At 37.1% G+C, this 15934-nt stretch overlaps 2 protein-coding genes across 4 annotated transcripts; both read left to right on the forward strand.

Annotated features, from left to right (window-relative positions):
- Positions 1-741: 741 nt before the first annotated feature.
- Positions 742-7671, forward strand: tnfrsf18 (tumor necrosis factor receptor superfamily, member 18). Of its 3 annotated transcripts, none has more exons than XM_046075650.1 (7): positions 742-781; positions 2936-3061; positions 3237-3368; positions 4018-4126; positions 4211-4269; positions 4411-4536; positions 5860-7671. In XM_046075650.1, the coding sequence occupies exons 2-7, from the start codon at positions 2944-2946 to the stop codon at positions 6012-6014; spliced, it is 699 nt and encodes a 232-aa protein (XP_045931606.1). In that variant the 5' UTR covers positions 742-781; positions 2936-2943; the 3' UTR covers positions 6015-7671. The 3 variants fall into 3 exon arrangements, with proteins under 3 accessions (XP_045931606.1, XP_045931608.1, XP_045931607.1); XM_046075652.1 differs by having other exon boundaries at positions 5887-7671; XM_046075651.1 differs by lacking the exon at positions 742-781 and adding an exon at positions 2643-2760.
- On the forward strand, positions 7642-14669 carry arl8ba (ADP-ribosylation factor-like 8Ba). The gene is made up of 7 exons (XM_046075653.1): positions 7642-8406; positions 11572-11652; positions 11814-11887; positions 12025-12118; positions 12243-12310; positions 12777-12847; positions 13696-14669. Exons 1-7 carry the CDS (start codon positions 8284-8286, stop codon positions 13743-13745), a joined length of 561 nt encoding a protein of 186 aa, XP_045931609.1. The 5' UTR covers positions 7642-8283; the 3' UTR covers positions 13746-14669.
- Positions 14670-15934: the final 1265 nt, after the last annotated feature.

The raw sequence follows: 15934 nt of genomic DNA on the forward strand, positions 1-15934 counted from the left end.
CTAATGATTGCTCCAACAGTGGACCTTTTTTCACCAAGCTGCTTGGCAATTTCCCCGTAGCCCTTTCCAGCCTTGTGGAGGTGTACAATTTTGTCTCTAGTGTCTTTGGACAGCTCTTTGGTCTTGGCCATGTTAGTAGTTGGATTCTTACTGATTGTATGGGGTGGACAGGTGTCTTTATGCAGCTAACGACCTCAAACAGGTGCATCTAATTTAGGATAATAAATGGAGTGGAGGTGGACATTTTGAAGGCAGACTAACAGGTCTTTGAGAGTCAGAATTCTAGCTGATAGACAGGTGTTCAAATACTTATTTGCAGCTGTATCATACAAATAAATAGTTAAAAAATCATACATTGTGATTTCTGGATTTTTTTTTTAAGATTATGTCTCTCACAGTGGACATGCACCTACGATGACAATTTCAGATCCCTCTATGATTTCTAAGTGGGAGAACTTGCAAAATAGCAGGGTGTTCAAATACTTATTTTCCTCACTGTATATGGGTGAAGCAGGTCAGACATGTGCCTGAACATGCAGGGCTCTAGATATGAAAACAAGCATTTTAAACTGAAGCCTGATAAAGGGATACCATCTGATAGGGCTGTGGAGGTAGACTGGACAAAAAACGTTAGGAACCACTGGCTTATTTGATGCAGGGGTACATAGTTAGAAATGTAGGGTGATGTGTAAAGAATTACTGCTGTCAACTTCTTCAAACCAGGGCTCACTAGCTGTTCCACGCGCTCAACTAAAAACAAAAGGCAAACGTGTGTTTTAAGGTATCGAATAACTATTTTAAGACTTTTATGTTGTTGTTGCTTTTGTTTTATTGTTGTCTCTTATTATACATAAGGCTTTATTATTTTACTCTTAAAGCAATTTGTGACTTTGTTCTATGAAAGGTGCTATATTAAATTAACTTTACTTATTTACTTAATGTTTACTTATCATACTCTTTGATAGATGGGATGGCTTTATGGTATTGTTAAATGGTACTTTTTTAATTTTGTAATTTCCGCCAAGTTTGCATTAGTAGCCTATTACTGCCATCTGGAGTGACAGAAAGTCTTTTTTTAGTTTTCCTGTACTCTTAATCATCTTACAATTGACCCTACAACACTTTTGTATGTAACTGTGAAAATAACTATAAACATCTGCATCACACAAATTTATAATCCTACTTTTGTGATAGTTTTTCTCCTGCAGAAGTACCCTCTAAGTTACATAATCACTGTACATATGAGTAAACAGCACAATGTACTGCACACCAACAAAAATGCTAAACCATATTTCACACTTCTTAGGTTTCAGTAAGCCAGGCATAAAAATTCCAAATTCAGAGTTAAGATCTTCAAAATACTCTCACTATACGACTTTTTTTAGACCACGAATACTGCTGCTGATAAGTCAGGGAAAATTCTCCATGCAAGGTTAGGGGGTTAGGGTCAGGCTTTATACCGCCTGCTAGTAGGACAACAAGTGGTATAATGGTCTGTAAGGATTTTTTTTGTGGTAAATGAAATAACATTATATAGGTGTTACTTTTATTGCATCCTCAACTATTAAGCTATGGGTTTTCCAGGAACCAGTCATATTCAGGATATTGTAATATAAATGGTTTATTTAAGTTTACTGGCATCTTAATGTCATGTTCACTACGTGACTCACTGCTGTTCACAGTATTAGTGTCAAATTGTGCTTTAGACTAATCAACTTTGAGTACATAAACAAAGAGAAAACACTGGAGGAGCATTTGGAAGCATTATATATGTCACTTGACAATGTCAGCTTTCGGTGTGTTATTTATACACACACTTTCCATAGAGAACAATTAAGTTCCAGTTACGTGCTTCCTAAATGTGGTCTTGACCACCATAACCAGTTCTAACACACATGGGTACAGAAATACTGATTTCTGGACCTGTGTACTGATTTACTACAACGGATATTTTATCTCTGTAACCCGTGGATCACCAGTGGCTACAGATGAACATTTAGCTATATCTGGTACAATACATTGTCCATGTTAAATAAACAATAAAATAAATAAGAATGTAGACATGTAAATTACATGCAAAAATATTTTTCCACTTCCTTTTCTCACACTTTGCTACAAAAAGCAAGTTTTTAAAGTCTTAGGTATGGATATCTCAATACCTCCGCAAATACATCTATCTGAATGACTAGATACCACCAAGGTTAGGTGGAAAGAACACTAGATTTCTTACCTGTTCTTCAGTAGTTCGACTTGTGAGCTACCCCTTGTGTCTATCTAGGAAAGAAGCCTTCACAGATAATAATAATAAACACTGGAAATCAGAGACGAGTGGACCATGCACTACTATTGTGACCAAACCTGAAATCTGTGGGCTCATTCAATTTAAAAAAGTGTAAGAGTTTTAAAAAAATGTTTCTGTAGTGCACTTTTAGTGTGCAGAAAGGTGGTTGAACTGAAATTGCTTTATTTCCTTTTCTGCAACATATGTTACCAATAGTTACAAGTGGTCTTTCGCTTCCTGAATTAGTGTACATGTATCACACAATGTCTCTCCTCGAGCTAACCACACTACCATCTGACGTCAGCAACAGGCTAGATAAAACCCTGAAGGCACGAGCAGAGCAGTGGTCATAATGATTCCTCTGAGCCTTTCCCTGGCGGTAATATGTGTTTTGAGTTTTTGGACTATAGAATACGCTGCAGGCTGTGGTGATCAACAAACTTTAATAAATGGCCGGTGCTGTAACCTGTGTCTCCCAGGTAAAACGCATAATTCTTCTTTAAAATAAGATAAAATGTGTTTTGTATACATCTGTTAAATTGTTTCATCTAATCATTCCACTGTCTTTATCACATAAGCTGAGAGGTTTCATTCAGTGTGTATGTTGCCCTTATTTTTGAGAGTGACTAATTTAATTTGTTTCTTATTTTGAAGGTACATACATGACGGCGTTCTGCTCAGAGCACCAGCAAACTGTCTGTAACACCTGTGAGGAGGGCTACTACTCAAGCCATCCTAACGTCTTTGACAGATGTGAGGAATGCCAGTCATGCCAACAAGGTGAGACTGAAAATAACGCTAGGTTTGACTTAAAAAATATGGTAACCCTGCTCTCTGGGGATCTCTAGTGAAACACCTGCCTGTGATGTTGACACAGCATTTCACGTAGTGGATAAAAGAAAAAACACTGTTATCACTTGGAAGTCCTGTGGTTTAAATTCTTGTCTGTCTACAGGGTATACTCAGAAATGTATGCCGACCACAAATGCTAACTGTTCTTGCCACTTTGGTTTCCTGTGCTCCAACAATCTCTGCTCACACTGTGAGGAAAACAAATGTGTCACCGGGGAGAAACTGAAGAGAACAGGTGAGAATGTACATGTATGAAAGAAACAAGTTGTGGTTGCAGTTTTTTTTTAAGTGAATTGATGCTTTCACACTTTTGGTTTGAATCCATCAATTACTGTTTTCTTTGTTTATTTGTGGGTGTCATGCCAGAGGGTTTCAATGTTTGCAAGTGGAAATAAATGTGGGTAATACATTGCTCTATGTACCAGAAATGTAGGCTGGATTGACGCTGCCATCTCACTTTCTTCTCTTGATAAGTTGTGTGGTTGTACCAAATTGTTGTCAGGTGTTATTTTAAAATGTCAGTGATCCTTTGTGACTGCTAGTACGGTCAGTGAGTCACAGAAGAGATCTTCATAACAATGTCAAGAAAGCTTAGTGTCAACATGTTTGCCAAAATTTGAGTCCTACAAAATGCTGACTGGATTGCTGGCTGGCACGTGTTTCTGTTCTGTTATCAGACATTAATCTCAATGATGATCTTTGTTAAGGGGACCACAAAACATACTTAATGTCACAGACTGGAGTCATGCACAGAGCAAGCTGTGGTTGGACTGAAACCAGGCTAAGGGTTTACAGCCACGCTAGCCACCCTATGAGGCTATACTTACGTGCGTTGCATGCTAAAATGTCTGTCTGTCTATCCATATATCTATCTATCTTTGCAGTCACTTCCTCAAGCAAAGGTCTGATAAAGTATTCATATCAGTGTGAGCCTTCATGCCCTGATAATGCATATTTTGATGTGAAAGAGGATGTCTGCAAGCCAAGAACACAGTAAGACCTCAAGAGACTTCTGCTACAAAATAATTCCCCATGAAATGCCAAATTACAGTAACATAAAATATTTCTGGTCAACAGGTGCAGTATCGAAAAGTTTCCAGGCAACAAAAGCCACAATGCAGTTTGCTTTAAACATGGTATGTAGACATACAGAAACTATCATCTTTTTCATCATCTGGCATTACGTGCAGGCAAAATAATTATTTTTGCTCTGCAGTACACATAATGATAATATAGGTAAATTGAACTAACTTGACCATGATTTGATGTTTCACCAGAGACGCACATAAAAGGTGGAGACTTCATCAACGTGCTCCTTGGCATCGGCTTTGTTTTGCTTTCTCTCACCCTCCTTGTGTTTCTATCTCATGCCTTTATAAAGAACCTGAGGAAGCAAAATTCACGTAAGTGGGCCTTGATGGAAATACATACAGTATCATGATTAACATATCAGCACATGTTGATTTCATTTATTACCATAAATCACAGGCTTGACATCAATAACTCATGGCATTAATTGGTAAAAGCAACTGAGTAATGTGACTTTTTTAAAACTTATTTAAAAAGTACATTTAAAATGGCCTTTTTTTGGATGCCGATCGACAGGAAAAGACTCTCTAATGCTCAAGTGAAAGCGGATCTCTGCAAAGTAATCTAGATATATCACAAATCAGAATCAGAATCAGCTTTATTGCCAGGTATGTGCATTATAAATTATATTATATAATGCACTGCTAGAAAAAATCTATAATATATATTATATATTATTGTATGTGCAGTATAGAGAACACATATATCCACACTATAAACAAAAATAAAATGGACAGTAGAAATTGAAACAAAAAGTATTTTGTATTTTGTATGTGTACTTGTGTAAATATTCTCCCGCTTTACTGCCTGTTGTATGGAATCAGATGTGTACCAATTTAAAAAACCAAAGCTTTTGTAAAATCAAACAAAAAATAATAATTTGAGAGCGAATAAAACACAATGAAGAAAAAACAAATTATCTCAAAAGTAAGATGTATAACTCGCAAACAACATTGGGCTTTTACTTTTTTTTGATAATAAGTGCTTTTGTTTACAGCTCCCTCTGCTGCTTTCTCACTGATCAGACTTTTGCTCTCACGGTCAGCTTTGGGGTCACGCTGCCAGCTTTCTCATTTGTGCTGCCTGACTTTTTGTTTACAGCTCTGACACAAAGTCTTGCATAGGCGGGCTTTTGAGGGGTGCATCCACATTGGCTAAGTGAGTGTTTGACTGACAGCTCAGTGGACCAGATGTTGTTCAGTGCAACAGGCTGTTTTGACACCTGAAACACTAGAGACTTTACTGGAAACTGTGGCCACCATCTGCAAAACCATTCCATTTGTGGGGGTTGTCTTGCTGATGGCTTGCTGGTTGCACCTGTTGTGTCACTTTCATTTGTACCAAAACAAGTAACACTGGTTCACAATCCCTAACTGGACAAATTGATATCCCTGAATATTAATTGACTTGATTTTTTCTAGCAGTGCATTAAAAAGTAAGCAGCATCAGCAATAATTACATGTTTAAAATACTTCAAATATATGAAATTGCTGTATGAAACTGAACATTCAATGTGGTGTGCGAGAGTGTGAGTGTAGGTGATTTGTAGGGAAAGATAAATTACAAGACTGCTGTCAATATTTGATGATGCTACTGATTTAAAAAAATGTTGTTTGCCTTTATTCTCTTTGCTTCAGATAATAATCCTATCGACATCGTCACAGGCTTCACCAGTACCAATGACTTTCACCTGTCAAAGGAGGAGAGTGGGCTCGGGCTCATCATGAAGGATGAATCCATGAACAGGAACAGTTTTTGCCTCCTGCATCTGGAAAAAGTCACTGTTTCTTAACAAAGACGTCTAAGATGACATGGTCAGTCTGTTCAACCACAAGTAGTATAATAATATTAATGTGGTACAAAGAATCTTGCTCGGTAAGAGAAACCTGTTAAGGTTAGAGATAAAAGTCCATGGTTAGATCTTTATCAGGACAGATCTAGGCAGTTATTCCGTCCTCATTACCAATATTGAGGTGCCTTTTAGCAAGGCACCCCCCATCTGCTCCAGCAGAGCTACTCAGTGGTCAACAGATTACATGTGCAGGTTTGATTGTGTGTAACGTATGAATTATAATATATTATTATAATATATATAACATTAGTGTAGTGTATGAAAATAGTAAGAAATGGTAAATATTGATGTGAAACTCTAAATGATTAACAACTGTGTCCGTGTGTGTGTGTGTCCAACTGTGTTCATGAATATATAGATGTTCCAAAGATCCCAACTCTCTTTTTTTTGTCTTCTGATAATGATAATTAGGGGCGCTGAAGAACATAGATGATTTGTTGAATAAATATTGTGTGCCAGGTTCAGGTGAGACTGATGAAGTCATAGTATGGCTTATTGAGCCCGGTGGAGGAGATACAGTGCCAGCGTATAATGTGAACATGTCAAATGCCAACACCAAATCTGAAGCATAACATCTTTTGGTCCCTTTTATGTTTCTGTCTGTCTGTCTGGCTCTAATCTGTGGAGCCAGTAAGTTCTTGTAAACATTCATGTAAGATTCAACATTGCCATTTTCTCAGAGAACACGGATATCTGCTAGCCTGACGCCTGAGGTACTAACTCTACCTTCTCAGTTTAACTGTTGCCTCTCAAGGACAGTTACAAGTGAGAAATAACTAGAACTGGAAGGTCAGTGAACACTTGTAGGGTCAGCTAATGATTTCAAGATAGACCTGTAGCTTTCCCTGTTACATCAATCAAGCCCCCTAAGAATATTATATAACAAGTAGTTTCTTGTCTGTGTTTATTGTTCACTTGCTCAATGAAAAGTGTCCTTTTCTTCTTCCTGGTGTATGTGGAGGACAAAAAAACTGTTCAGCTTTGGGCAAAAGCACCTGCCAAATGAATGTAATGTAATCCAATACTAACTGATTAGTAAGACCAAGTTATATTACATCCAGGACAAAAGCTAAAGATGAATTATAATTTGCATCACTGGATTTGAAATGGCAAAATAATTTTTTTTTTTCAAAAACGTTATTTACTTTCTACTGGTCTGAAATTCTCCTTTTGATGTGACACATTCATAGATGTTTCAAGTTTTTGCATTATTTAGTAAGTTAGTTTTATTGGACTCATTCAGGTGCCTTCTAAAATACATCATCCAGGTAACCATTTAAATATTTCTTTACATGAGCTACTATACACTATTAATTAAAATAAATAGGCTTTTAATCCCCCTTCTTTTCAATCACTGACTATAAAAGAAAAATCTAAACTTCACCCTATGCTGACCAATTAGAAATAATCTTCTCATTTTATCTTTGTATCAGGAAAAGTGTTTTGTATCAATTTCTATTTAAAAACGTTATAACATCACAAAGGCTTGTTATATAGGTGTACACATAACTACTGTATTTAATGCAATAAATAAAAGTCTATATTATCTTATGTTATCTTATAGCTTGTTAAAATGTAAATATTGCAAAATACATGCAATAAAGCGTTGTATTACACAGGGTGTATGAGCCAGCTAGTGAGGTGAGGTGTTTTAGCCAGCTAATCTATAATTTTAATAAGCTATTGTATATTTGTATGCACCAAAAAACAAACAAACACACATGGTTAAATGAGACCATCTACACCACATGACATACTGGAGCCAAGCCCTGTAGTTTGTGGTTACAGATTACTATCCTGTCAATCCTGGCAGACAGAGAAAAAAAAACTTATTTGTACTGTACTGTGAATGTTTGTTTTGTTTGCTGGGAGAACAGCATAAGACTGGTGTGGGTTTAATTTGAAATATATGTACATTGCATTTTTTTTTAAAGTTAAACCCTTTGTTAACCTCCACATTGTCCAAAATACTGAGGGCATGTTTTAGTAAAATGTGTTATTTTTGTGTATTTCAACATGTAAACTAATAAAAAGAAACGTAGACTGGGTGTGTTTTCTTCCTGCGCCACTTGGGGCGCTGCCGGGCACGTTCAGGCAGACTGATCATATGACACCGTCCCACTTCCCTTCCTAGCTGGACACAACGCCACATCTGACAGGGAGGGAGAGACAGATACAACCACAGGGGAGTGTGAACACCGACCTCAAGATGCTGGCACTAATAAACCGGCTTCTGGACTGGTTCAGGTCTCTGTTCTGGAAGGAGGAGATGGAGCTGACGCTGGTTGGCCTCCAGTACTCGGGGAAAACAACATTTGTAAACGTGATCGCTGTAAGTCAAGTCTTCAGCTGCTAGCCACCTTGCTATGTTAGTGCTAACACCATTAGCGCTAATAATGGGATAACAGGTTACAAAGCTAGGTCAGTGCTACGCTGTCTGCGTTTTTCGGGTCCAAAAACGATGTAACGTTGCTCTGTTGCGACCGCAGCACCCATAAAAAAACAAACCTGAAACTCAGTCAGGTTGTTGGACTTGTGTCAACAAGTCAGCTGAGCTAACTAACGTTAGTTTGCTGCTGGTGGATGTGCTTATTTGTGGTGATTGTTTAGCATGCTAAGCTCAAACACAGAATTTATAACATTGCATTTGCTTTGTTGTTCAGTTAAGTTGATTTGTTTTTGGGACGTGGGCACAGCAATAATATCGGGGCTGCAACATACAATTATGCACCAGCACCAGGTGCACTGTAACGTGTTTATGTGCAATTTACAACACCTGTCCACATTACTTTTTTGTTTTTTTATTTCCTCCAGACGGTGGGGTCATTTTGCACAAGTGTTAAAAGCTCTAAGCGTTTTTCTGCCTCCAGGAGGTTAACTTAAAAACAAGCTGACCATTACAGCAGCCAAACATCCACATTACAACACAGTGTGTCACTTTTGTACAGGTCTCCTGCAAGAAGTTATAAAGTATAGAATGCCATAAGTCAATGTTAAATAAATAAATACGTGAATGAATAAACATGGCTATGAAATAAATTATAAATGTGTGAATATAGTCCAATAAATATATATAGTTTTTAAATAAGGATGCTTTTTATTTCCTAATGTCACATTTATTCCCCAGCACTTTCAAATGAATGGGGTGTGCTAATCTCACAGAATCAGACGAAAGCAGCAAGACCACTGACCTCCACTCCAAAACAAACTAATTATGCTTAAGATTTTAGGAACCTGTTACAAAGAGACAAAACTGCAGCTGGCTCACTGATAACCAATACAGACTGTTATTTTTTAACTTGATTTAGAGCAAACAGTTGTTGGCTGTAAAAAAGTGACAGATTCCTTCAACACACCAACAGAGGTGACTAGACTAACTGTTTATAAACATTGGTCGGTTAAGTGTAGTATAGCATAAACATATGTTGATGTCTAATCGTCTGACATGACTCCTACTACACTAGCTTTAGATGCAAATTGTGATGTAAGGCACGCAGACGTATCTTTTGCTGTGATCTCCTGTGACTGGAGGCTTGAGGGCATCTGTTTGTCAAGCCATTCCCCTTGTGCAATTCTGCGAGGGGTTTCTCAAAACTGGTGTTTCTGGTGGAGCAATTTTCATTGGCTAATTGCTCCACAGCAACTGAAATTTTAGCAGCTTATATTGTGACAAAAGAGCTTGAAAGTTCCATGGCTTTGTTAGTTATGATGGCTGTCACAACATTTTGTACACACACACACAACACCTTTTACTATTTTAAGACGTCACTTTGGGCTTTAGGAAACTGTGCCTGTTTCTGTGTATTTGTCACATTTTTTAAGAGATTTAATTGACTGTACAACTATGAATCAAGAAAATTATTAGTAGATGAATTAATTGATCATAAGTGTTTAAAAAAGTTAAAATATCAATAGCACAGTCACCAAAGAAACTGGTGGAACTTTTACTAGGCAGAAACTATTGCTACCAACGTTGGAGAGTTTAAAAGAAGAGGGTGTGTGTACAGAAAATGTCAGTTTTTCAAATCAGATATCTAGGCGCTCCTGGCATCAGATAACAGGGTTGTTAAAAAAAGAGAATGAGAGGTTGTAGCGTGGGTAGTTCCTCTTTTCTCAGTCATAAGACTGCTACACACATTTCCACTTAGCTTTATCAGGTGACTCCTGCTAGTCATGTGCTGTGAAATGTGCGTACAACCGACAGGGCATGCTCTCGGCTTTACAAAGCAGGGAAAAGGAATATAAACAGCCTGTGAGTTTTGATGTTAAAGGGGAATGCCACTGTTTCTGTATGCTGAAGTGGTTTTATTTCTTCCCACTTCAGTTTGTAGTAATGAGCATTCACAAAAACCAGAACATGTGGAGAACCTGTATTTAGCTTGTTTGTCACTGGGGTGGAAAGTGATTTATTTTTTTTGTTTGTGTATTTCATTTTAAGAGCACGTTTGCTTTTCACAGTTCCTGCTCCCTGCTTTTTCATAGGTTTGGGCACAGAAACTAGATTTTTACAGCATGAAATTATTAGGAATAACACCTTGAGATGTACCATCAAGGTGTTCCTCAACAACAGTAATACAAAATATACACAATTGGAGAAAACATTTCACAAAAACAGAAATACCAACATAATGAAACGATACCCACTGGGATTTAAAAAAACAACAATAAAACAAATCAAGTATCAAATAATAAGAAATGAAAATCCGGAGATCATACTACAAGCAGAGCATGAAAATGGATCATCATTAATAGATTATAAGAGTATGGATGTCAGGGATAGCATTAATTAATAAACTTATGGAACATAATTATATGAGGTGTTTTTATGGACATGTGCACGAGTTATCCTATAATAACAGGTGGAAAGACGATGACAGACCGAATATTTACAGGTACATTATTCCACTCAGAGAGCCCTTTAAACACCTGCGACTGCAGGAACAACACTTTAATGAACTAATTCAAAAAATGAAATTTTTATCAACTCATTTTAGACATAATTTAAATCTTAAATTTTGTGTAATGAGCAGTACTAGACTTTATTCAAAAGCTACCGCACAGGCACTTTAGTTGTTAATAAAAGTATATAAAAGTGTAAAAGTACGAAGAGATCCCAGGCCATGCACCATGTCATAGTTATGTTACATTGTTTTCTAACAATTACACAAAGATGCAAAAAATATGAGTCCTACTCCTTTTACTGGAGTTCTTCCTGTACACTTTAATATGGATGTATGATGCAGCTGAGTGATCAATTACACTGTTGCAGTTGTTTCTCTGTCCTTTTTACTGGGCTGAAACATTTCTAATTTCGTAGTATGGCTGTTTTAAAATGTGTGTGCGAAGTGGATATATGCTACTTCAGTATGCTATGCTATGCCCATCCCTCCCCACACCTCTTCTCTACAGTAAACTGCAGTGATATTTTCATCAATCAAAGGAAACAAAATTCAATAAGAAATGACTTATACTTTTGTTTACGTGTTTTTCCTGTCAGTCTGGGCATTTCAGTGAAGACATGATCCCTACAGTTGGATTCAACATGAGGAAGGTCACCAAAGGAAACGTCACCATCAAGGTATTTTTAATCTTTCTGCTGTGATCACATTGAAAATGTAATTACTTACCAGCATAACCAGCATAAACCCAGCACACTGGTTTTACAAGGAAGCAACAATTGCATTGTTAATGACATTTGAAACAGGAACACCATGTGATGATGTGCCCTTAATTCTGTAGATCTGGGATATAGGTGGGCAGCCGAGGTTCAGGAGCATGTGGGAGCGGTACTGTCGGGGAGTTAATGCAATCGTGTAAGTATTGCAGTTTCGATTTTCAAGTTTGTCTGAAAAACAAATGTGGAAATCAAACCCTTGCTTGGAGTTGAACTAAACATAGTATAAATGCATATAAAATACATTTTACTAATTGTTTTTTCAAATTTTTTTAGGTACATGGTTGATGCAGCAGATCGAGAAAAGATGGAGGCATCTAGAAATGAGCTTCACAATTTATTAGACAAACCTCAGTTGCAAGGAATTCCTGTAAGTGTTCTCCGGAAATCAGTTTAAAGCTTTTTGTGATTCCTGCACCAGTCATGCAAAACTGTGTGTGGGTTCATCGATTACTTGCAGCAGTTGCAGATTTCAACTGTTTTGTATTTTGTAGGTGTTGGTACTTGGTAACAAAAGGGATCTTCCCAGTGCTTTAGATGAGAAGCAGCTCATTGAAAAAATGTAAGTATGACAAATGGTGCAAATGACACAACGTATTACAGCTGAATCTACAGTTCTGTCATTTAAAATGTACGACAATGCACTGTGGATTCTTTCTGTCATGAAAAGAGAGAGATTGAGATTTAAAATCAGAATATTATTTTCAAATCTCGCTGTACATATTAAAACTACTAATATCTGGTTTTGTTCTGCAATCTCACACCAGTTGAACAACCTTTATGCTAATGACAGGTAAAAAAATCACGACCATTTCCTTTTCTTTGTTAAAGAAGAGGAAGTGGTTTTTGTTAAAACATGCGCTGTTCAGTTGATGTTTACGATAAGGAACTGGCTCCCTCTGCTGTCAAGTGCTGAAAGTTGCGCTCACACCTTCAACTGTGTCCCACGTGCTGCAGATGAATGAGGCTGGTGATCAGTCTGAATATACATACTTGTTTATGCACCTTTTTTCCCCCCCTACTCACAGGAATCTCGCAGCTATTCAGGACAGAGAGATATGCTGCTACTCCATTTCCTGCAAAGAGAAAGACAACATTGGTGAGCTGTAGTTAATGACTGCGGGATCAAGTTGTGTTCATTCAAAGGCCTAATTTCCACTCAGGATAGGGGGAAATCTGTCACCCCCACTTTAACAATTCTCTCTAAGCAGCTTAAATATACAGATGAGAGAAGTAATAACATTTTATCTTCTGTGGCACAGGAGCAGCTTTCCAAAGTCGGAAGAAATGACCCTGCTGATTTAATAAAAGACGCTATTGAGTGGTATTATGAGAATTGTAGGATACAGCATAATAGAGACTGAAAGTCAGGATATCTCGGCCTCTGCTGTTTAGATTGTTCACAATATTATTATTATTATTATTATTATTATTATTATTAAATTTTTGATGTCACTTATTTCTTACGTGCTGTTGATATTCTCATAAAACCACACCACAATGGAACATCAGTCAAAGATGAGGCAGAAACAGGACTGTTTTCTTTGTTATGTTTTATAAAGATGCAAATACAACACTCCTAGGGCTATATTAAGGAAACTGAAATTATGTTGATTATTACATTAATGATACATAAGTACACAGCAAGTATTTTTGTAATGAATTGATTTTTATTTTACCATTGCTATGAGAATCACAAAAACATTTTATTTGTTCAAAAACATCTGGTTTCATTGTGTCACTTTCACTTCTTACACCAAACCTGTCATCACATGAAGTAGAAGTGAGGGGAATCATTACGGCATGCACTAAATATAATAGTGTATTGATGGGGATCTATGAAGCTAAATCTGTATGCTATCATATCGTTTGTTAGTGAGTTATGCTGAGTCATCAGAGCCATAAAGCGATCCTCGGACTGACCTAGCATGTTCCTTTTGATTCCAGATATCACACTTCAGTGGCTCATCCAGCACTCAAAATCCCGGAGGAGCTGAAAAAGCAGGAGTTCTTTTTCCAGCTGTGTTTGCCATGTTGCTGTCACGCCACACCCCCCGTCACTCTGCGATTATCTACAGTCTTATCTTCAACTCACATGCTGCTGATGTTCTGCTCGTGTCACACAATGTTTTCTCCCCCACGTTTCACCCTGTGATCTTTCACAAACCCTGAGCAATGCACTACTAAAAATGTGATTCTGAGACCAAATTTAAGATGCGTAATTGGCATTATACGTCTTACATGGAGTAAGAACCTAATTTCTGAGCTACCTTTTACCATTCAGGCCCTACCTGGTTGATCATACCCATTGGTTTATAACACTAATCTTGGGTATACACCCTCCTGAAGAAGGGTTGATTCTGTCAAACAGGCCTAGCATAACGGGAAATGTTCCTCACACAGTCAGATATGATGCCAGGAGATGGCTGATGTGGACATGCAGGTTTTCCCCATTTATGTCGAGCTCTGTGCTGCGATTGTCTTTGATGACTGTCACCTTTCATTTTGATCATCATTAGATGATTGTTTCATCTTTCAAGGACAAGTCTATTGTTTTAGAAAACTGTGCATTTAAGCAATTGAAGCAGGTCTGTACAAATATCATGCTAGTATGATTTTTACTGATGTGAGATGTGCGTGTATGAATATATGATTCTATTTAAAGTCTGAATGTACTAAAAGTATTTAGCTGTACGGGGTTGTGCGGTTCATATTGGCCTCTGTTTATAAGTAGCCTCAGTGGATTGATGTCCTTTGTGCTGCCTCGAGGCTGAGAGAGTGGCAGAATTTAAAGTGCCTTGTGCAATGTCTCTCACCTCTGAAGAAAAGCAGCGTGCAAGGTGTGCCTACCTGAGTAGAGTGGGGGGAAAAAACACCACTTCAATATATTCAAGAAATAAAAAGGCATGCTTTTTAATTTAGACATTGTGTCCTGTTGTATGTACCAACTTTTGACCTATATCAGTCTATAGGTGTATGGAGAAATTATGGACGTGCTACTTAGAAGGTTGCAGGACTTTTGCAAGAATATGAATTTCTGTGTGGTCAGTTTTACAGGGTCTTTGTTATATTCTAGTAGCTATATCACAATGTAAAAAATGGACTTCTGCTCAGGTTGAAGTTGGTTGGAGCTAAGCAGCGGTATATGTATCAATAACAGGTGTAACAAAACTTACAGGAGACTCAGTCAGGTAGTACAGGTTGTACACAACCACACAGTCCTGGCAAGAGGTGTAATATAGCAAAGGGAGAACACCTGTTCAGGTATACCATGCGATTTATCCTATTAAAAACATTGAAGTTAAAGATAACAATGTTGACATTTGACTGATGTGACGCGTGGTAATCACACAAGCAGTACTTTAATGTTGCAGGTGGTGCAAACCAAACCATTAATGAGATTTAATGACAACATTTGGCATGCACTTTCTTCCCTGTTTTGCCTTTATAACCCAAATCTACAAAGCGATTAGTAGCAATACCATCAGATAAAAGTAATGTATTATGACAATACAACACTGAAAGCCACTAAGGCAATGCAGGCTGCCAAAGTGCATTTCATTGTCAAACATTTTTTACCTTAACTGCAGTATTTTAAATGGGATTGGTAGATCAACACCGGTGTTTTCAATTGGCCTGATTAGACCTCTTGTCAGGACTGTGTGATTGTACAGACTGTACTTCACTGGCTCTCTTGTAAGTTAAACATCTGTGAAAAAACGTCTATATTGTTGGTAATCTGTTTATAAATGGTTTCCTCAGTCTAAAAAGCCATTGACCCTGCAGTTAAAGGGTTTGTAACCCATAGTAAATGTCTCCTCCCCTCAAAAATGTGTTTTGCTTATTATAATATAGACCATTTAAAAACAAATAAATGTTTTTTTTGAGTCCATTTAAAAACAAATAATTATACAATACACCAGATTCCATTTGAAATCCACCAATTATAATATACACCATTATAATTAGTAGTTTTCATATTATATAATAATAATATAATGTAATAGTTAGTAGTTTACCAAATGGACTCTGGTGTATATTATAATTAGTAGTTTTCATATTATATAATAGTAATATAATATAATATAGTTAGTAGTTTACCAAATGGACTCTTGTGGATATTACAATTATTAGTTTTCCAAATTGACTCTGGTGTATATTATAATTAGTAGTTTTCCAAATGGAC

The sequence above is a fragment of the Micropterus dolomieu genome, linkage group LG18 (assembly GCF_021292245.1).
Source record: "Micropterus dolomieu isolate WLL.071019.BEF.003 ecotype Adirondacks linkage group LG18, ASM2129224v1, whole genome shotgun sequence".
NCBI classification, from domain to species: domain Eukaryota; kingdom Metazoa; phylum Chordata; class Actinopteri; order Centrarchiformes; family Centrarchidae; genus Micropterus; species Micropterus dolomieu.